The sequence below is a fragment of the Camelus bactrianus genome, chromosome 3 (genome assembly GCF_048773025.1).
Source record: "Camelus bactrianus isolate YW-2024 breed Bactrian camel chromosome 3, ASM4877302v1, whole genome shotgun sequence".
NCBI lineage: Eukaryota > Metazoa > Chordata > Mammalia > Artiodactyla > Camelidae > Camelus > Camelus bactrianus.
The window spans coordinates 28,449,993-28,471,879 of record NC_133541.1 but is presented as its reverse complement, the minus strand read 5'-3'; the positions used below and the strand labels follow the sequence as shown (position 1 = coordinate 28,471,879).

Genomic DNA, 21,887 nt, shown 5'->3' with positions numbered 1-21,887 from the left:
CCACTGGCCACACTCGAATTCCTCTCGGTGCCCAGCCTCCCGCAGCGCCTCTGTACTTCTGTGTTGGGGAATGATGTGTGGGAATAAGCGCCCAGAGGAAAGAAACTCAGCAAAGCAGCGATGCCGGGCTCCCAGCCCAGGAATGAGCGCAGAGGTCTGCCTCCGCCGGGCTAAGCCGTGCGCCCTTGACACAGAACACAGCCAGAACGCCAGGCTGAGGAGAAAAACCCGGGGCCAATTTTCAGAAATTTGAGAACAAAACGGTAACAAAAGAAACAGGTCAGGATGGAGGGAAGTTTTAAGAAGGATGCCCAGGGGGCGTGAGGTCTGGCCAGGGCCGGGAGTAAGAGCCGGTGGGAGCTGCGGGGCCGCCCAGCGCAGCTCTAGTTTCCCTGTCCGGCTGGGGTGGCTGGTGAATAGGTTTTCATGGGCGGTTTAGGGGGGAAGTTGGGCCTCCCACCCACGGCTGAGCTACTGTTTCAGTTCCCTTTTCTGGGCACAATCAAGTACTTGAGGCCTTGGCGAGGTTAACCACAGGAAAACCACAAGAAAATGGCTTTGCGGCAGCCAGCCTGAAACTGGGGTGTGAAGAGCTTAGCATCTGACCTCGGGGCCAGGGGGAAAGGGGTGGAGACGCTGAGGGCTGCTCTCTCCCCGGCAGCCTCTAGCTTTCAACCACACGCGGCTCTCCGAAGTCCCCAACCACCATAGGATCGCGTCACGAGCACCCAGTGCTCTGTGCAGCAAGCGCGATGCTGGATGAGTGACATTTCCTCTCAAAATGCCTTTTATTCAAATTGAAAAGACGTACATTATACAATCCTGGCTGTCAGCAATCCCAGTGCATGACCCCACCCCACCCCCAAGCTCCAGAATTAAGTCATCTTCTCTGTAGTTGTTACCTGCCTTTGTCTACTTCAGTTCCAGTTAATTCCTTATCATTGAGTGAACGCTTGTGCTGGCAGGGATGGGGATTTAAGAAGGAAAAGCTAGAGAATTTCCTGCCCCCATAGAGCAAATGGTCTAGAAAGTGAGAAGGATTTTCAAACCTCAGCAGGCATCAGAATCACCTGGAGAAACAGCAGATTGCTGGGTCCCACCCCTAGAGATGTATATATATATATTTTTTGGTTCAGTAAGTCAGAGGTGTGGCCTGAAAGTCTGTGCTTTTAAGTTCCCAGGTGATGCTGGTGCTCCTGGTCCAGGGACCACACTCCAAGAACCACTGGTCTAGGTAAGTTATTTCTAACCTCAGGTGAAGCTGTGTCATCACAATCTCTAGAGGAGCTTTTTCATGTTAAATAGCTGGTCCCTGCCCCTTGGGAATCCAGCTGCCACCCATCTCCCATCCAGCTTCTGGTAGGGAGGAAAAGTCCAGGTAATCCTTTAACTGCTTCATAGCTACCCATTTGACAAATATGAGAACAGTCTAAATTCACTTAAAAGATGTTAGAACTTTTGAAACTGTCTTATCAGTTATTATCCCAGAGACATTTACAAAAATCCAAATGTTGGGCTGCTCTATTGAGGTATGACTCTGTGCTTCGCAGTGGGAGACGGGAAAGCGGGCATTCTCCTTCCTAAGGCTCCACAGCAAACGGGGAGCAGAGCCAGAGTATAAAGCCAGGTCTCCTGACTTTAGATCCTCAGATCTGCCTGAGCTGGTGAGCACTGGGCCGAAGACTCCTGTCCATGCTCAGCTGTATCAAAGTCCTCTTTCTTCTCCTTCCTAATTTGTAAGTGGGGAGTATATGACAGTAACATACTAGAACAGGGGTCACAAAATTGTTCTCTAAATGGCCCTGATAATAAATGTCTTAGGCTTTGCCATACATTCCCTATTGAAACTACTCAAGTGTACCACTGTAGCATGAAAGCAGTCGTAGACAATATATAAATGAATGAGGAAGGCAGTATTCCAATAAAACTTCGTTTACAAAAATGCGTGGTGGGCCAGATGAGGCCGCCAGGCTGTAGTTGGCCAATTGCTGCTCTAGAGATGGATCCTGGAAAGACCAGGAGCCTCATATAAACCCAGAGCTTCAGGCAACAGTTCACTCTAGCAGACTGGGTTCTGGCTCCCTCTGCAGCCCTCTGTTTGACATGATCTGCACTGTCTGAAAAAAACTGCAAGGTGATGCTGAAGGCAGCTGGTGAAGGGGTTACCTGAACACCAGGGCTCCATCCCGAAGGCCCAAGGAAATGAAGTCACTGTTGGGTCTCATGGGGCTGTCTCCCCTCCACATCAGCAGGCCGTCTTTGGCAGTTGTCTTAAACCTCATGAATGCATTTGATCGTGATCCTGACACTCTAGAAGGAATACACAAATAATTGCACCTAAACAACCAGTCTCCACCAACATCCACTTCTAAGTAATCCCAGTTCTGCCTGCCAGCCCCGAGAAGCTAGTTATAAGGAAAATCAGACTTTTCTGACACTTACTACCTAGAGATTAGAAAAGGCGTCACCACCACGAGTCATGCCACGGGCCTGAAAGTGAGCTACTCACTCTGCAGGAGTGTATCCCTCCCCAGGTGTGGTGAAACCCCACAGGAGAGCATCTGATGAGTCACAGATTAGCCAGACTCTGGCCAGTGCCACAGACACAGCCTGCACGCCCAATACACACCTCAGTCTTCCCTCTTCCCTCTTTCCTGTCCTCCCACTCAAGGGTCCAAGAGAAAGTGTTCCTTATTCCCCAAAAGGAAGTGGTTTCCTTAATTACCAAGAGTAATTCAAGTTGGCAGCTGCTCTGGGCTATGATCATGGCTGTGGATGGCCATCTCTGGAGGTGACTGTCCTTGAGGACAGAGGAGGAGTGACTGAGAGGGGACAGAGTGTCAAACAAGGAAGGCGCCTTGATGGGGTAATGGCCTCAAGAGGCGTTGGAACAGAGGCCGGGTGGAGAGGAACAGGAAGCCGAGAGGAAGGGAGGGGAGCTGAGGCAGGTCAGGTCCTGGCTGGGAGCAGGGTCACGTGCTTGTGTGTCTCTCAGTTCTAGGGGTGTTCTTGTCAATTCTTGGGAACAGACCAGTTCAGAGATCCAGTCTCACTAGAGTGACCAGTATTTCATCTGATGTAGGCAGAAAAGCAACCATGAAGTCTTTAAATAGAAGGTGAGATAAGAGGAAACATAATTTAATATTGCTACCAAGATGGCACTTCTGGAAAAGTCCCTTTCTCCATTTTCCTGTCATGTGTACCACCCCCCTATCTGTCTCACGAACCTGGCCTGGAGCCGTAGAGTGCATTCAGTAGTGAACAGTGGAGGGGACTTTTGTCTAAGACTTCACAGATCCTGATCTCAACAGGAAGAGTTCAAGTTTGCCCTCCGCATGGAGGGTCTCAGAATGGTGAGCAAGGAGCTGGGTCCATAATGCTGACTTCTCCGCCAGGCCAGGTGCAGAGCAGTTCTGTCCTGGGCCATTCCGTAGAGATCTGTTTTTCCCAGTCTTTCCTTCCAGGTTCCTTCCGTCCCTCATTTGCCTTGCATACACTGATTTGTACTAGCCAATCACAATGGTTCCATTTATCTTGCAGTGATTGGTTTAGGGGTGGGCATGTGACCCACTATGGTCCAATGAGCTAGAGGAAATTTATCAGGAGGATTCTAGGAAAGATTCCTTTCCTTTTAAAAAAAGTCATATTTTTTAAAACTGGATATTGCCATGATTTATAGCCATTTAATGAGCATCTTATAAACAGCTGTCTTGTAACCACAAAAGGTATGGCCTCTGGAAAATATACTGAAGCAGAAAGATGGGTCTTTGATGATGCAATTGATTCTCTGAATTAATCAATCCAGGATCCAGTCTAAATCTGGACAGCTTGTTATATGAAATAATAAATACTCTTCATGTTTAAGACATTTTGAGCTGAGTTTTCTGTTACTTATACCCAAAGCCATCTAACTGAAACAGACCCTGAACTTGACTTTTACGTACAGCTTCACACACATGCACACGCACCTACATGTATGCACACAAGTGCCACTGAACTGCTCTGCTTTGGGGCCCTGCACCTCCTACTTTTTCACCAAAGCCTTCTGCTCTCCTGAACCATCCAGTGCCTCTCACTAAGTACCAGTGGGCTGGAGACTTGGGCCCTGTTCACACACTCCCACTTTCTGGGGACTGAATGCCATCTCTGGAGAGAAACAGCTGAAGAAGGAAGAGGATTTCTTGGCTGGGAATCCACTTTCCCTAAGGCCCATGCAAGACAACCTTGATAAATACAACACAGTATTAGAGAAAACAAAGCCCTGTCTGTCGGGTGTGTGTTCAGAGTCACTAGGGATACTCAGTGCCCCAGGAAAAGGTCTCTCAACCAGTTTTGTTCCTTGAAAAGCCACCCAATTCCACCCCAAGAACTGGATACCTTTGGCTTAAAGCTTTGTCTGAATCTGTGAAGATGCGATCAACCTGAAGAGAACAGACAGAATCTAGAATGGCTGTGCTGGGGATGGAGTGGGGGTGGCACACCAGAAACTACAGAGAGCTAGGGAAGGAAAAGAAAGAGAAGAGGACCAACTGAAGGTGTCAAAGATGAGCTTCATTCGATTGAAGGCTCTGCTTGGAGCCAATTTTCCCCTTGTTGTGTAAGGAGGCTATTCCAGACTTGGAGCTTGGACTCCTGAGCAGGGCTGGGGCTTCTGCCATCTGTGATTAAAAGCCACAGCTGTGACTTGGGCATCTCCTTGGGCCACACTCTTGTATCCACATGAAGAGAGTTGAGGAGCCTCTCACTGAATTGGAAATAGCCTGAAGAGGACAGCGGACCTCCTTGATAAAGACGCAAAGTAGGACAAGGACTTGGAGCTGTTTGTCTGGTTGAGGGTGCACCAGAACCCTTACACTGCTGGCTCCAGGCAGACCTTGGCCACAGAGCAGCAGGAAGCTGACTGCTGTGCTGGGGAGTCACACGCGTGTAACCCTGCCTTTGGGAGCACCAAGTTCTCACTGCTGTCCAAGCTTGAATATTAGAGATTCAGGGGCTGGGTGTGTCCCTCTCTCCAGGCCCTTTGACCAGAAAGGGTCTGGGTTGTCTGTAATGGGGTTGTTTGAAAGCCTGCATTTTTTAGTTTGTTTTTTTGTTTTGTTTTGTTCTAGTTTCTATGTTTATTTGGTATGTTTTCTCCCCTTGGGGCTGTGGCTAACTTTGCATGTCTTCTTTGAGAATTATCTCTTGGCATGCAAGATAAGGAAAATCTCTGGGGAAGATATTGAGAAATGATCCCTAAAAGATATAAGGAAGGTTCCTGAGGAAGCTTATTACCTCTTGAGGATATCCGGATGGTCATACGTCAGGTAACTGCGGCCGATAAATTGCGGGATCTCAATGGCTTCTGTGATGGCTGAGACAGAACAGAAAATGGAGGTTACGTGGGATGTGGCTCTCTTGACCCCAGCACTCAACCATGTGGCAGGAAGATACAAAGAGAGCCAGCTCCTGGAAATAGGACATTTATCAACTAGTCAGCCTCTTCCTCTTGGCTGCACATGCACTTGGCCAGGTTTGAGGCTGCCCGGCCTGATGGCCTGGAGTTGGCGCCTCCCTGTCTCCCCTCCCCGGGGCCAGCTGTCACCGTTATCAGCCTCAGCACTACCAAGAAGCCTTTGCACTATGAACGTGCCCAGTTATTCTTGGAAGTCAGAGAGCGGGTCTTGGGCCATGTGGGGAGCAGCTGGGGGTGACCAGAGATGTTCTCCAAGGGAGGCAGAAGAAACAGTCCCCCAACAAAACCCACCAGGATTTCTTTATTTGAAGCCAGTCTGGCCAAGAACCCCTCCAGCCATGACCTCAGATACTGGTGAAGGAGAAGACAGGAGGCTCTGACTGTTTGCTGCTGATCACCTTCCAGTGCTGCATTTCCCAAGATTTTCACCACAATCACATGAGGTAGCAGGGAGTAAGGGGGGAGGGGAGGGTTGGTTATTCCCATTTAATAGACGAGGAAAAATGAGGCACAAAGTCATCTAGGTTTTGCCCAAGATCATGCAGCTGAGAGAGCAACAGACCACGGACCAGAGTGTCTCTCCTCAATTCTGGCCCTCAGCCCACTTCTTTTTATTTTCTAATATTTTAGAAGCGTATTTCCTTCCTCCCAACATCTCATCACTTTGTTTTCTTGAGCAATCGCCCTCTTCCACACAGTAAAAAAAAAAAAAAAAAATAGATTAAGTAGTCATGTTTGGTGACTTGAATTAGGGATAATTTAGGGGATTTCTTCCAAAGAGATAATAACATTATCTCTTTCCTCTTTAGAAAAACCCAGAAATGGTGGTTTAAAGAAATTAAGGTAGACTGAATCTCACGTTCAAAGAAATGTGCAAAATGAGAGAATAAACCAGCTGATAAAACGAATTATAGTTTCACAAAAATATGCGGCTGGGGCAAAGAAGACACTGAACCAAAGACTCCACACCCAGGAGAGAAAACGTGTTATTACTGACACTATGGGTGATAGGAGAGTTTCAACTGAACTTCTAAGAAGAAGCAAGCAGAAAAGAACAGAGATACAGCCAACCACAAACCCAATGACTTTGGGCCCCCAAATATAAGTTCCTGTGTTGGCAGGTCACCCACAGCATGCTCCCAAATTCTTCATAGAAAACAAAAGGGAAAAAAGAAGAAAAAAAAAGAAAAGCAGAGGAAGAGATATAAAAATTTAAAAGATAATTTCCGAGGTAACTATCCAAGAAATTGCTTCATTGTCCTCTGAGGCAGCCCAGCCCAGGACGAGGGCTTGCGGACCCACCCGCAGGGCCTATTAGAGACGGAAATGACAGGCCTTGTCTCTTAAATTCTGGCCCAGGCCACCGGCCCAGCTCCCTCTGGTTCAAGCGAGTAGGAGAAGAAGGAAGAAAAGGAGGAAAGAAAAAAAGACGCAAGATGGCAGGAGTGAGTAGAAAGATGGTGGGGAGAGGAGGAAAGGAGAGGAGGGGAGAGAAGGCTATGGAAGCCAAAGAGGAGAAGACGAGACAAGAAGGAAGAGCCAGGTGGATGGCATCCCCGGGGTGGAGGAAAGAGAGGGGGTTGATGAAGGTGAGGCTAGGGGAGAGGACCCGGAGGAACAGAAACAGAAATGGGAGGGCAAGAAGGGAGGGTGAGAAGTAAGAGGGCAAAAGCCCAGGCAGGCCAGGGAGCTGGCTGGGCGGTCAGGCCCCCAGCTGCAGGCTGCCAGCGCTGAGACTACCCTTCCCAGAGCTGAGTGCCACCCCGGCACCCTCACTGGGTTTGCCTCAGCCCCAGGCAGGGCCTGTACCCGCTCTTATTGGCCATGGACCCATGGATATAGGCCTGTGGCCAACAGTCATGGTTCCCCTGGACTCCTGGAAATGGTCAGGATGTGCTCTGCACACAGAGCCTCAAAGGGCCTGTGGGCATCCTGTCCAGCTGTCTGGTAAGCCCCCCAGCTCAGGAGGTCAGGCGCTTCCTGAGGTCCAGCTGGGGGACAAGTGTGTTCCCAGGGTCACTGTTTTGGAGGGAGGATGCCCACCAGCCTGGCCAGGGTGTCTGAGTACCACACCACTTACCCAGGTCCCCTTCTGCAGGTGGCTGGCCTGCCCGGTGCCCGCAGCCTGGCCAGAGCCTGCCCTGGCATGAGCTCCGAGCACCACTGTGGGTTCCCAAAGAGCTCACGATACTTACTATTGAGGCAGTGGTTCCCACACTCTGCCAGGTGCCAGCATGAAACACAACAGGGAAAGTCAGAATTTCAGTCACTGTAAAATCCCAATTACTTTGGTTTATAGATCCCTGGAAACCAGCCTTATGGCCCTCACGGTGCCCTGCAGGAATTCACATTCCTCTTGGGGAACATGACCCTGATTCCCAACAGGAACCACTGGAAATCTTTTCTCAGCATGCTGAGCACCAAGTCACCCAACACACCTCCCCAGTCCTGGCCTCACAGTGGGGGTGTGGGTGGCGGTGGCCCTGTGTATCATGTGTCTGACACCTCTGAGGCTCCCTGACCTTGAACAGACAATCCCCACTGAATCTTACTTACCTTGCCAATAACCATTACTTTTCACAGCTCTAGGCTGCATGTGAAACAGGAATGATAAGCCAGCCAGCTGCCTCTTTTTTCTCTGGAGTGGAAAAATCTCACCCTCATTCCCACCCCACCCCTCTCTGCAAGATTCCAGAGCCCTGGTTATTCTGTGATTAACAAAGAACAGGGGCTCCAGAAATGACACCACTGAACACAAAAATGGTGAGAATATACTCAGTATCGTCAGTATATGTGGATAAATATTAATTCTGCCCTAAACCTTTACAGCTAGAAGTGACCATCTAGCCCTTTCTGGCCCTTTGTGATTTGTTTAAATACTGTAAACCCGATTATATTGTATCCGAACACTTTGTATCTGATTTTTTCTATATCGCCTCTTTTTCTGATGCAAAAGCACTAGTTGAAAGTGGTTTTGGTGCTTCCTCACATTTAGACCTAAAAGCTTGGGCCACCTGGTGACACAAAAATACCCTGATGAACAGCAGCGTACAAGCCAGGCAAAGCGAATTTTCCACTGGAGGGACCTGAAATTCCCAGCGGACTATAAAGAGTAGAAGGGACTGCTGGCTCTTTCATACAGTCCCAGGGCCAGTGAAGGAAGGACCCGGGGTGTTGTAATCTAGCTTTCCCAGCAACCAGGACTCCTCCCAACAACATCCTGAGGGATGGCCATCCAGCCCCAGGGAACACTTTCCATGATGGGCAGCCACTCGCACACAGGGCAGCACCCTCCCGTGCTGGACAGCTCTGCTTGGTACAGAAGTCTTGGTTCCAGGCAGCTGACTCTGCAGCCACAAAGTAAACAACAGCAAAAAAAAAAAATCTCTTTCTACATCACCAGCCTTCAACTCTCTAAAGATCAACATCTCGGCTGAACATCCCCCAATTTTTCATTGTTTAATGATACCCTATCCCAAGAAAAGAAATTCCCTGTAGTCTGCACAACTTATATGTTTTTTCATACTGAGTTTGCTTAAATCCCAGCCCATATTTACTGAAGCTATTCTTTTTATGCACTGGGATGCCCCACCCCTGAAAAAAAATCACCCAAATCAGACCCAGCAATATGATGGGAATGTACTAAATGCAATGTAAAATGTCCAGAATACTGTGCATCTGGTAGATCAGGAGAGATCAGGCAGGTTCCGATCTTTGAGGACTGTGCATCCCCTACAAACGTGTGACCCTTTAAGCCTGGTAGCTTTTGGTGTCAGGAGTGAATGTGGAGCGGCTCACCTGCTGCAGAGAAACACCCCCATCTAGTGGCCTGCAGGGTCCTGCACGGTCGGAGCCTGGACTTTGCAGAATTGCAGGGAAGGGAAGAAAGGACGGGGGCTCAGAGTTCTTTCCCAAGTGGCCAGGTTGCTGTTGGCTGGGGGAACCCCAGAAGGAAACAGCTGCATCCTGTACCCTGGTCTTAGACACTCAGAGCATAGCAAAAGCTCTGAGAAGGACGGCAGAAGAGAGAGCATTTAACTGTCTTTATGCAGGATTACCCTGTTGATTTGACCCCAGGACACCCCTCATATTTCGTGTATATTGTGTATAATGTATATTGTCTGTCTCTGTGTGTGTGTGCAAAACAGCTGTTGATATTTCTTTGAACTTCATTTTTTCCCATGGCTTCGAGATACTCTGCTTTAGCTTGTTAGTAAGTTACTTCGATACAAGAGCTCTGAGGGACTGGGTCATGAGGTGGGTAAATTTGGACGAGAGTAGAGAGAAAAAGGAAAGAAATTTCTAAGGTTGGGGAATATCTTTTTGAAGAGGGAGGCCTTTTGACATCCCTCTGGTGAGATGAGAAAGGGGCCTCGGTACTGGGTTGTGGCACAGGGTGTTGAGGTTTGAGGTGGAAGGAGGCACCTAAGAGTGAGAGCCCCCAAACAGAAGGTGACAAGACCACCAAGCCTTGTGGTTTTTGTTGGTGCCTGAAGCTGTGGCTGGGAGTTAGAAGAACCTCTGGCTTTTCCTACCCCAAGTTGGGAAAAGAGGCTCCCTTTTCTACAGCTCAGGGGGAGCCCCGTGCCTGGTCTGGGCTCAGGCTCTGCTCCTGCCTCTCATTTCACAGAGATCAAGGGCAGGGTGAGGGTCCAGAAACCACCACGATGGTCTGATGGTCTGGGTGCCTGGAAGCCCTCCAGGATTTGTCTCAGTTTCTGGGCTCAGCCCTCCTGTGGCCCAAGAGGTCAGGACAAGCATCCAATCTCCTGACTCGGGCCCCAGTGGGATCTGCCTGCCTGTTACAAACTCTCTCTGACAAGGTTAGAGAGAACCAGACTCACTGAGGATCCTCCAAACTCATTTCCTGTTGGGGAGGTGCCCGTTGGGAGGGACTGAGTGGGGCCTGGTGCCGAGGGTTTCTAAAGCACGCTGCTCAAAGTACAAGGACTGCTTTAACTTCTGCACGGGATACTAGGGACAGGTACTTGCTTTTGAAGTATGGTATGTTAATCAGGGAGTGAGAAAAACAAATCTTTAAATATATGAGGCTAGGAATCACCTTGCTGGATTAGACAGGATGCTCTCTGACAACCAAAGATATCTTCTACCCACTCTCGGTCTTTCCCACTAAGAATCAACCCAAACGTTTAGACTGTGCTCGTGCATCTCGACAGAATGGTGTGCTTAGCCATCCCTCTTTCCTTTCTTTTCAGTCCTTAGCCAGGACTAGAAGCTCATTGCAAAATCACAGCCATCTGGATGGTGACTGTGCACCACTGAGTACCTGCTGGGGCCTGGAAAACCTGTGCTTAACAGCCCGAACCTGCACCCGGAGTCCCATTAATCTTCTCAAGCCATGTCACAAGAGAGGAAATTATGTGATACAGGCCATGCCTCCTGTCTATGAATCTTCCTGGGATTGGCATCAGCTGCTGTTACGCCAGAAGCACTCTGTTTCCAAGCACAAGGCAATACTGATACAACACTAGGGCAGCTCATGTTCTGCCTGGCTTTTAAGCTTGACTCTAGCCTAGGATGTTGCAGAAAAAGAGGCCTAAATGCCCCTTAGATGCCCCCTGCCACTGTCCGCTCCCTTGGATCTTCTTGCCAGGAAGCCCAGGTCCTCCCCAGCAATCTGACTCTTCATTCTGGTAAGATTTCTCACTGAACCTGAACCTGTCATTACGAAGCTATACATGTGAGCACTTAACATCCATCTGGCTAACGTTCTGTAACAGGAAATGAGGGTTAACAAGATCACAAATTATCCTTTCCTTCCTCCTTTAATTCCAAAGCTAAATGTTCATTTAAGCCTGGATTTTCTATCTTGACCATTGGTGTTAGCGTGTAAGGCAGGAGTGAGCTTAATTGCTTGCAGCAAAACTGGAGACCTAGGAGATTCAAACACTGATATGTGAAATCTAGAGGCAATTTTCTGAATGGCTGGGCCACACCTGAACTGAATCTCTCCAAGTACATGCTACTAGTTAACCTGTGATTTGCTCATTCGAATTATAATCAGGAGCATTCACAGATGGATCAGTTCCTCTGGTCTGAGGGTTCATCACTAGGGTGAGTGATGTTAATAAACATATTTCATATGACTTGCCGTGAAGGTTTCAAAACTCATGTCGATAAAATGCTGCTTAGTCTTCCAACTGGCAAATTGGCATCTTTCCTATTTTCCAAGACTTCTATCATTCCACGTACCAAAATATCTACCTGTAGTTTACAGTTTTCCTCTAAGCCCTACTTTTGATAAAAATCAGGAACTTGAAACAAACAGGAAAGAGAGAGACCACATGCCTTCACTTAGGATCGCTGCCTTATTTCCTTCAGGCCTGTCTACCTTTTTTTTTTTTAAAGGACAGCTGAGGCCATCCTGACAGTCTAACAAGAAGGTCCGTATGGCCCCACGTGCTGCCGCTATGTGATGCAGGCCTCTTAACCCCTCGGCGGCCTCTCTCTCCTGTGAGCAGGTGTGGACAGCTCAGTCCAGCAGGGCCCGTGGACTGGGACCTGCTCTGCTTTCAGACAAAGGCAAGTTGGAAGCTGAGTAGCTCACAGCACCTGCTGATGGGTTTTATTTTTCTCACCAAGAATAATAATGATCAGTATTGGTGGAGTACTTACCAGGCCCTCTTCTGAGGAATATGGACTGCCGCGTTCCTCTTCTAAGGACTACACATTGCCTCATTTAATCTACACTACCATTCTCTGTGTTAGGTAATACTGCTACCACCATTCCCATTCTACAGATGAGAAAACTGAGGCACGACTTATATAGCCTGGAAAACAGCAGTCTACAGAAGGTTATTCATACTTTAAGTTTGGAATCAATTAATATACAATTTATACTTTTCCAAATTTGGCGATTTCTCTTTTATAGCATTCACAGGTAGGAGTCAAAAATATTTAGTCAAAATATTGATCAGCCTATAACACCCAGGCATCTACCTTTCAGGACAGGTTCTGGGAGTAGCTGAGAAGCAAGGGTCCTGGAAACCCCCACATTTATGAGTTAACCTTTTGGTTGTTCAATCATGAGGCGATTCTCAGAGAAGGAGCCAGGGAGTAGGGGTCTTAATTACTGTTTACAGAAATGTTTCTGCATTTTAATTGTTATTAAATAATTACTGTTATCTACATGTAATTAATTATCTAATATGTTACTGATATCATTGACAAAATAACCAGTATGGATGTCTTGAGGTTATCAACTCATCCTTTAAGAGTGGCAATCCCCCAAATGGTCTGTCCGTTCCCTCTGCTCCCAGAAGCAGTGCCTGAGACCCCCATGTACCTTTCTGGCAGTGCAGCCCCTCGAAGCCCAAGGGGCAGTCACACTCATAGCCCTCCTTCCTGGGCCGGCAGCTGCCCCCATGGGCGCAGGGGGCCCCCACGCAGGGGTGGGCTGCATTCTCCACATTCACGCCCCAAGTGAAGTCATGCTTCACGTGGATGGTCCGGTCATTTAGGATGATCTTAGGAGAGAAAATGTAAAGAAATTCAGGAATTCAGAAAACATCCTTGCAATCTTCTCCAATTTCCAAGTACCAGCTGAACTATATGCCTAGTGAAGGAGCTTTGAAAAAGAGAGAGCAAGTCCAGTAGCTGCTTTCATAGTCTTGTAAATGATACAGGAACCGAAGTGGTTACATCTGGCACTTGGGAGAATCTGCATCATTTACAAGACTGTACAAGCACCTTCCTCTGCTCGGGGAAGACCTGGCCACTCAGGGAGGTCTCAGAGAAGTCCCAGTCACCACAAAATTCAGGTTCTAATTCTGCATATTAGAATCATGGGAGGGGGACGGGTTAAGAAATGTAGTAATGCCCAAGCCCCACCCAGATCAACTGAATCACAATCTCTGTGGGTGGAGTCCAGTCATCAGTAACTTTAAAGAGTTTCTCATGTGAAGCAATGGTCGCCATGAGACTCCATTTGCTTCCTTCCCTTTCGTAGAAATGTCTGCAGCGATCTGATGCTGGGTGCCTCCTCAGTACTCTGGGGATATTTTAGTGGATTCATTGTAAAAATTCATCTTCACTGAGTTCGCAGAATGCCTGCTGGGCACAGACCCAGGAGCAGATGCTATAAGAAAGCAGGGTTGGAAAGCTATGCTCTGAGCATTAAAAAACATAATCTTAAAAATGTTAAAACTTTCTCCAAGCTTCCTTTTTGGGTGCACTGATCACAGTTCTCAATTCCACTGCCTGCAGTCAAGGTCACACAATACAATGAGGAAGGGAAACCGGTACCTTCTGGATGCTCCCACTGAATGGCCTGAGGATGCCCGAGTTTTTCTTCACGTCATCGTAATTGGGGACCCCACCAATGAAAATATCTGAGTTGCACTTAATCTGGGTGAAGCCTCCCTGCCAACAGAGTCAGAACAAAACACGGTATAACTTCAGAAAAGATGGTTAAGATTACCAAATGTGCTTTTGGTTCCCTGTTAGGGAACTCACGGTAAAGACAGTCTCAAGACCCATCATGACAGTCTGGTTTGATCTTTGCATTGTTTTGCATTGCTACTTACCACCTGTTTGAATGTGTGTAAATTAATGGACATTTCTGAGACTCAGTTTCATCAGCTAGGAAATGGGAGTCATCACGTCACACCTCACAGATGTGTGGTGACGAATGCAGTAGACTGCTCCATCAGCAGGACCCCTCCCTGCAGGAAGACTGCCTCCAACCTGTCCATCTCAGGTGGGGCCATGTAACTTGCTTTGGTCAATAAAACATGAGAAGAAGAGCAATCAATCGCTTCTGGGCAGAGGCTGTCAGAGCCAGGAGTGGTTCACCATGCCCTCTTCCCCCGCCCCCTGTTCCTTCAGCCTGGGTCTCAGATTAAAGCTGCAGCTGACCATTGATGGACATGTAACACGAGTAAGACATAAGCTCTTATTATAAGCTGCTGATACTTTGGGCTTGTGTGTGCCCAACTAGAGCACAGTCCAGCCTGTCCTGGCAGCTGAGATCCCACTGATTTAACCCTGCCCAGAGGTGGATGCAAAATCAGCATTCCAGCGTAGCAGCTGTTACTGCAATCACTAAGGGTAAAGATAGAACCTCTTTAGGCCAAGAGAAAGGGCAAGCATGGGGGTGGGGGCAGGCATTCCTTGTTATCAAATACAAGGGGCAGAGAAGCTTTTTTCAGATTCTCAGAGAATTCCCCAATTGTCAATCCCCAAGGACTTCCCTTGCTTCCGGTCGTTTCACCAGCCTAAACTCCAGTGGCTGGGCCAGATAACATGCCGTGTGTGATATTTAGTATCTAACCTCCTTCAACATGAGTCCTAAGCAAAATGTTAAAATATTCTAAGATAACATACAGAAATAAATTAAAATTTGAGATCTCTGGGGACATACATGCTTTGGGTAATGTAAGTTATTGTCTCCTTTTGATTTATGGTCAACAGAAATACAAATAGTAGCAGCATTTAACTATTTATTAATTAACCCAAATGTTATTGGGTACCTACCGTCTCCCAGGTACTACGTGCTGCACAAACCACAGTTAATAATGAAGACCAGGTCCCTGCCCTCCAGAGGCTTACACTGAGGGGAGTACAGGCAAGTAAATGAGCAGGTGGGATCAGCCCTGTGAGGACCGCCAGGTGACCATGGGTACATCTGGCAGAGAGGAGGTGTCCTACACTCGACCCTAGACACAGGGAGCAGGGAGGTAGATGAGGAAGAGTTAGAAGTATCGAAACTGGATGAAGCCAGGGCTTGGAAGGAATGTAGGCACAGGGCAGAGGTAAGGAGGGACCAGGTCACACATGGATAGAAATTTGCAATTCACCCCAAAAGCAATGCGTTTTTAGCAGGAGAGAGAATAGTCAGATCTGTGTTTTAATATCACTGGCCAGAAGGAGGAGAATGGATCTGGGGTCCAGTGGAGATGGAGAAGGGGAGACAGGCAGAGCAGAGAGGAGGATGCCCCATCTAGGGGAGCTCACGGTGGCCCGGTCCAGCCAGGTAGCAGCAGAGAGGTTTGGGATTAGGCAGACCAAATTGCCTTTCATCAATGGCCTTTGGGCAGCCTTGAGGCTTCTTACTTAACTAGTAGGGGAAGTGAGGAGGTCATCAAATAAGAGCTTTCAGCAATTCTTGCGGCCAGAGGGAATATGGAACCAGGCAGGAGCTGTCAGCACACACCCACAGGCACCATCTCAATCCTGTCCTGAAACTAAAATACTATGAGGAAAGGAGGAAGATTGCAGGGTCAAAGAGATTTCAGAGAAGCAGGCTGTTTTGAAAAAACCTGGAGTTACTTGGTGGTATCCAGTGAAGGGGGCGGGGTCTTGTGGGGTGAGAGCCCTTTTGGCAGCTCATCAGAATCCTCCCCCGCCACCTTCCTGTGGCCCAGAGGCAGGGCTGCAGCTGCCTCACCCACGCGGGGCTGCAGGAGAGAAGCCAACAGACCCCACCAACATGGGCTGCTCTGGACTCAGGCTACGTGACCAGATCTGCCACCTCCGTTTGGCTGGAAGTGGTTGGAAAACCTGAGTAAAGCCCCAGCTTGGGGTTTCCTGAGGCTCTGGGAAGCACCGCCTCTCCTCTGAGTCCCGCAGAGAGAGCTCAGCTCAACTTGGGCTGTTGATATTTCTCCATGTAGCCAGCAGAGCAGTCCCACGTCTGTGTGGTCGGGACGCTTAGGGGCTGGGTTAGAGAAAACCCCAGTGAGACCCTCTAATCCCTGCCCCCACGGTCTCTAAACTCCAAGACCACGGCCCCGGTCAGCCTCGCCTTTGAACATGGCGTGGACAGCTGGGGAGCAGAACCCCCTGGCGGGAGATCTGATGGAGGCTCAACTCACCGAGATTAGGCTGGGGGCCTTCCCACTCGTGTCTAAATTAGGGCGGCCTCATGGGAACCAGCCCTCAAACGCCCACAGAATAGCCCCACCTTCCCTCCACCTGTTTACCCTGCTTTCCAGCGGGCAGCCCTCCACTCAGCTCCATCTGTTCAAAAGGCCAATAAAGAGACGGGACACTGGTTCTACTATACTGGCTAATTCTCACTCACTGGAGAGGTAGTTAACAGAACCCAAGGTGTGCCTTTCGCCTTAGTGCTGCCGCGTCACTGTAGGTTCCCAGTGGCACCTGCTGCGTCCTGAGGAGTTCCTTACTTATTATCAAAGGCCTTTCCCCTGCTATTGACAGACACCCCCATCCTTAGTGTTTGTTACTGTTTTACAGATGTTTGTAGCTAAGGCCTAGAGAGATACGATGCTTTTTTGAATTTAAGTCAACACACAGGCAGATCTACTCTTGTGAGCCTCTAATCCTGTCTTGGACTAAAGTCAGCTGTTGTATCGGAAGTGACACCATTTCTGGACTGTACCAGAAGTGACACCCATTCTCCCTTTAAAATCTATTTTCCTTTATCCATTTTCCTTCCTTCCTTTCTTCCACAAATACACATGGGGCATTTTCTAAGGGCGCTCCCCTCCTGAAGCAGAACTCAGTTTGGGATTCTTCTAACTCCCTAGGAGGTCTGGTTCTGACAGGACCTCTCACCACTGCTGGCCCTGAACCTGGCTTCCCAACCTGTGTGTCCCTCTTTCTTCTACCTTCCTCAACCAAATACCTCTTTCCCCATCAAAAGTCCCCTTTCCTTCCTTTTCTTCTACCAATTCATTTTCTTATCAGAACCCCCGCATTCATCCACGCCCTCCTTCAATCACACCCTCCTTCAATCTTGTGATGCACATAATGAAGACTGCGGAGAGTTAAAATACTGGCAAATCTAAAGTCCCTTTTGTTTTTAAGGGTCTGTAAATTGTGTGTGTGTGCAGAATCCTAGTAGGTTATAGTTTAAAGCAAATCTTATCTCTCTTTAAAAATGTCATTTTCCTTTGGACATGACCTTGGAAATAAAATCATGGATGAAAGTTATAGACTTGAGTAGAAATTCTGAGCTCTTGAGGTCACGACAGTACACTATTAGCAATCATAATAAGTAAGGCCACAGAGCGCCACCCATGCGCCAGGCTCTGCTGTGTTTTATAAGTACAGCTATTGTAATTCTCACAGCTCTAGGAAGCAACACTGTCATTATCATGAGCCTGGGAGGTCAGGTGACTGGTCTGAGTTCACACTGCTGGTAGATAATGGAGCTGGATTTTGAACCCTGGGAAACCAGGAGTCTGGTTTCAGAGTCTGTGTTCTAGTCAGATGTGTGACCGCCACATCGCTGGCCCCGCCTAGGAGCCTGTGTGCTGAGCACCACATTACACACCGACGTGGACAAAGGCAGGGGGTTGGCGGGGAGGCGTGGGGGTGGCAGGCAGTTTTCCAAGTGCTACACTTGTGTTGGCTCACTTAATCGTGACAACCACCATGTGGGGCCTCTACTAGTAGCCTCCCTAACCACAGGTGATGAATGGCAAAGCAACTGGCCCAGTGGGGAGCTCGGGGTTTAGCCAGGCAGACTGGTGTCGGAGCCCACGTGTTTAACTATTATGCTGCTGCTTTTGTCTCCAAGACAGGAAGAAAACAGTTACCCTGCTCACACGAGCCATCCCATCGGGAGGTGATGTCCTCCTTACCTCTGCCATTCCCTCTACCACCTTCTGCTTATCCACCTGTAAGATGCCATTCTTCGCTGTGCGAGACACGTGCAGCTCATGCCAGTGGCCCAGGGTGAGGGGCTCTTCACTCCTGCGGAAGAAAGGAAACTGAGCATGGGTTAGCATCACTGGCGTTATGGATAATGTCCATCAGCCTCGTTCTGATGAAATATGCCAACCTTGTGCACCTCATTCTGCTCAGCAGAGAAAACCGTCGTTCCTCCTTGGGAAACACAGCAGTGCTGTCTCCATTTATTGGACTCCTTCATGGTAGGAGGAATGCATTTATTATTTTACTTAGTCCTTACAACAAGCCTGAAATGTGGGTAGGATTAGCCTGGTTTTCAAGATCAGGGGTGACATGAGGGTAAAATGTGATCAGAGCTGCACACAAGCTTTGAAGAAGAGAAAATTATATGAGCTATGGTGGGAAACAGATTGCTGGATGTACTGATGTCTGCAGCATCCTTTGAAATGTATAAAAAATAAGATGGATGGATGGACAGGGGAGTATAAGGGTGAACAGATAAGGCAAATACAGCAAAATGTTAATTATCGACTACAGGTGGTGGGTATAAGGATGTACACCATACAATTCTTTCAACTTTTCTGTATTTAAAATTTTTTTCATAATGAAATGTTGCAGGGGGACAGAGTCCCTGTTGTCTGATATTGTGAAAAGGATGAAAAGTACTTTAAAAATTCAATTATTAATTCAAAATGGAAACACTTGAAGTTTAAATGGTATCAATAGGAGTTTAACATGGTACGTTTTACAATGAAATGTGCAGAGAGGGTAATTATTACATTTGTATTTCTGATGATATATGTACAGTTCCTGGCCTTCACTGAACCTCCCGATTTATTTTTTGGTCCTGGATCATCTTTAGAAACCTGTCAGGAATACCAATGGGCACAATTATTGAAAGGTCTCCACCTCCTCACTTGATTTTTTGCTCTGGCAAATGCTTTTGTGATTTGTCCTTAGCAATTAGAATTTAATCACCTTGGCTCAATCAATAGGCAATAAAGAAACCAGCGGCCCTCTGGCAGCAGCCCGTCTCCGTAATAACTAACAGCGCCCGCGCCCGTTCTCATCCTGAAGAGGTCACTCCCTGTCGATGCACTGCCTCCCTCAGCACGGTGATATTGATCAAGGCCATCATGAGCTCATTTCAGTTGTCTCGATTTCTGAATCAAGTTCATAATAAATTAGACCACCTTATCCTTTTCCTAAAGTTAAAATGCTTTGGCCAATCCCACAGCTTCCTGGAGTTCAGGCTTTCACTGAATTGTCTTCATGAAGCAGGAAGTCTTTGAAATGGTTTTCAAAATACTCATCCTCCACAGGGTCGCCTGGAAGACTAACCATGATCAGGGCTGTCAGTTACACTAACCGTGAACAGTGTTGTTGGTTACACTGGAGAGGGGATGGCACGAGGGAGCAGATGACAGTCTGCTTCCTGGAAATTCAGCTCTGTTCTCCTTTTCATCAAACCTGATATTCAAGAATTCTTTTTCCAGGTACCTTTCCTGACTGGCAGGGAAGCAATAACTTATGTTTAAAAAAAATTGAAAACACCTCTTCTCGAAAATAGACACAGAATTATAAAAGAGAAAAATGCTGGATGTCTAAGGTTCCAGATGTCTGGGACCCCACAGCTGGAGCTGCCTCCACAGAGGTGCAGGGAGCAGGGGGCAACTGTGCAGGAGGAGGGCTGAGGAGCCCCGACCCTCCCCAGCTCTTTCTGGTCGTTCCTTATCCAGGAAGAAGCCATTTGAAAGTACAAGGTGATATTCAAGGTGTCTTCCTTTCTCAACTTGACAAATAGTTCTAAGCAAATTGCTTAGATTGTGTTGCATAATCATATGTAAATTGAATCAATTAAGTACCTACCAAAGGTGTCTTGAGACATAGGATGTTTTTGCATAACCAGAAGTACAAAAGTGTTTGTCCATTCCCCAAGGTGGGAGGTGTCACTGATGTGTAGGAATTCAGCCTTAAGAACAAAAATGAACTGTCCTTTTTAAGAGCTGTTGAAACCCAACGCAGCATTTCCCATCAGCCATGAAAAATAGTCAGCAATTAAGGGCAACGTATGATTGTGACATCTCACTGACAAACTTTCTAGAAATGACAGTCTAGCAATATGAGTTGTGACCGAATACATCCCACAATTTCCTTTAAAATAACAGTGACAAAGACTGATTTCCTGCTGCAGGGCACCACTGAACACAACATCGTAGTGAGTTTCAAAAGAGAAGAAATCACAAATGTAGGAACAGGAATCATGTCTGCTTGGACTAGCAGGCGGCTGGCTTGAAGGTAAAAGCTCCCATGGGAGGCACACAGGAGACATAAACAAATAAGAAAAACGCCTGCACCTCCCACCTGCAGGCTCTGAGGGGTTCACAAAGATACTGCCACACGGTACGGGAACGATCGATCTGCTAAATAAGTGAATAGTGCAAACTGGATAACAGGAGGAAAGTTTAACAACTCAGAACCAGGTCTGCAGACACCAGTAAGTACTTTGGAAATGCCTCGTTACTGCTGTGCTGTAGAAACCACTCATTTCACAGGCTTCTTGGGCACATTGGTCAGGGCCGGGTCTTTGCGATTGCTGCTAATTCACTGTCAGTTTTCCCCTATGGAGAACACTAAGAGCCATGCTAAGTAACCAGTTACCATGAAAGAAATAGTGCAAAAGGAAAGTCAAAATGTAAAGGGAGGTCACCAAGGACGTTTCTGTGCGTTCAGTTTCTATTAGCACTTTTTCACTAGTTGTCATGTATTTGACACTCGGGGCAAGGGGCTGATTAGTGACAGTTTACCAAGTTTTTGATGATTGCATCACGTGATCTCAGGTGAAAAGGAAGATGGTTTACCCCTGTCCGAAGCCAGCCCATTTTCCAGAGTTCAAAGCAGAGATTCGCTACCTGCTGGCTAGTTATTTGAGGAAAGGAAGCCTTGCCAGCAGGAGAGCATGCCATCTGTATGCATCAGGACTGTGCAGGGAAGACGGGAAGAGTGCAAGATAGGAGACGATAAATTTGTCTTTTTCCAAAGCAGCTGTTGTTTGGCTTTTGGGAGGAAGCAGCCCCTGAAGGTCTTAGCCCTTACCTGAGAACACCAGTCCCAGAGCCACAGTCAAAGCGGAACTCCACGTGGCCCCCTGCCATGTTGATGGACAGGAAGTCTTTGCTGCCCGTGTCATAGCTGTACAGGAGGACGCCATCACCCGAGTCTGGCCGAAATGTAATCTCAAACTCCATGAAGGAAAGGTAATGCCGGGGCTCCAGTGGCCAGGGTGTGGTGGCGTAGGACCTCAGAGACTCTCTGAACTGAGGTATGGTCAAGGTGAAAGCTGCAGAAACAAGCATGGGGTTAGAAATCCCTCCGCGCCAGAGCTAGCTGTGTTCTTTTCCTCCTGGGTATAGAGCTGAGCTATACTTCTCGGCTGCTCTGGAGGGAGTGGCTGGTATAACTGAGTTCTGGCCGATGGAAGGTGGGTGGGTATGTTACACAGAGCTCCAGGTCTGGCCCCTACAGCTTCCCTCCATCCCCCATCTCTCTCCCCTCACCAGCTGGCTGGATGCAGGACTCGATGGAGGATTCAAAGGCCCCAGCAGAGCCACTGGAAGGCAGGCCCCTGTGTCACTATGGAGCAGAGCCACCCCCTCCCACCTCTGCCCTGCAGTGATGTGAGCAAGGATCAACTTTATTATGTTAGGCTGCGGAAATATGAAGATGGTGTGTAATAGCTTTGGCTGACTCTGACTCACAACACCTTTTTCTAGATGACAAGAGATTTGAGATTACACAGTGTTAAAAATCTTTT

General features: G+C 47.9%; 1 protein-coding gene across 2 annotated transcripts in view; it reads right to left on the bottom strand.

The window, feature by feature from the left end:
* The window catches only part of EGFLAM (EGF like, fibronectin type III and laminin G domains), a 161,849-nt gene that overhangs the window by 11,521 nt on the left and 128,441 nt on the right, over nt 1-21,887 (bottom strand). For both annotated transcript variants that reach the window (XM_074357268.1, XM_045518164.2), the window contains exons 15-20: nt 21,170-21,413; nt 18,025-18,136; nt 13,721-13,837; nt 12,762-12,942; nt 5,275-5,353; nt 2,167-2,310 (exon numbers count right to left, since the gene is read on the bottom strand). In XM_074357268.1, coding sequence (XP_074213369.1) covers nt 2,167-2,310; nt 5,275-5,353; nt 12,762-12,942; nt 13,721-13,837; nt 18,025-18,136; nt 21,170-21,413 — 877 coding nt within the window. The remainder of the gene's footprint in view (nt 1-2,166; nt 2,311-5,274; nt 5,354-12,761; nt 12,943-13,720; nt 13,838-18,024; nt 18,137-21,169; nt 21,414-21,887) is intronic.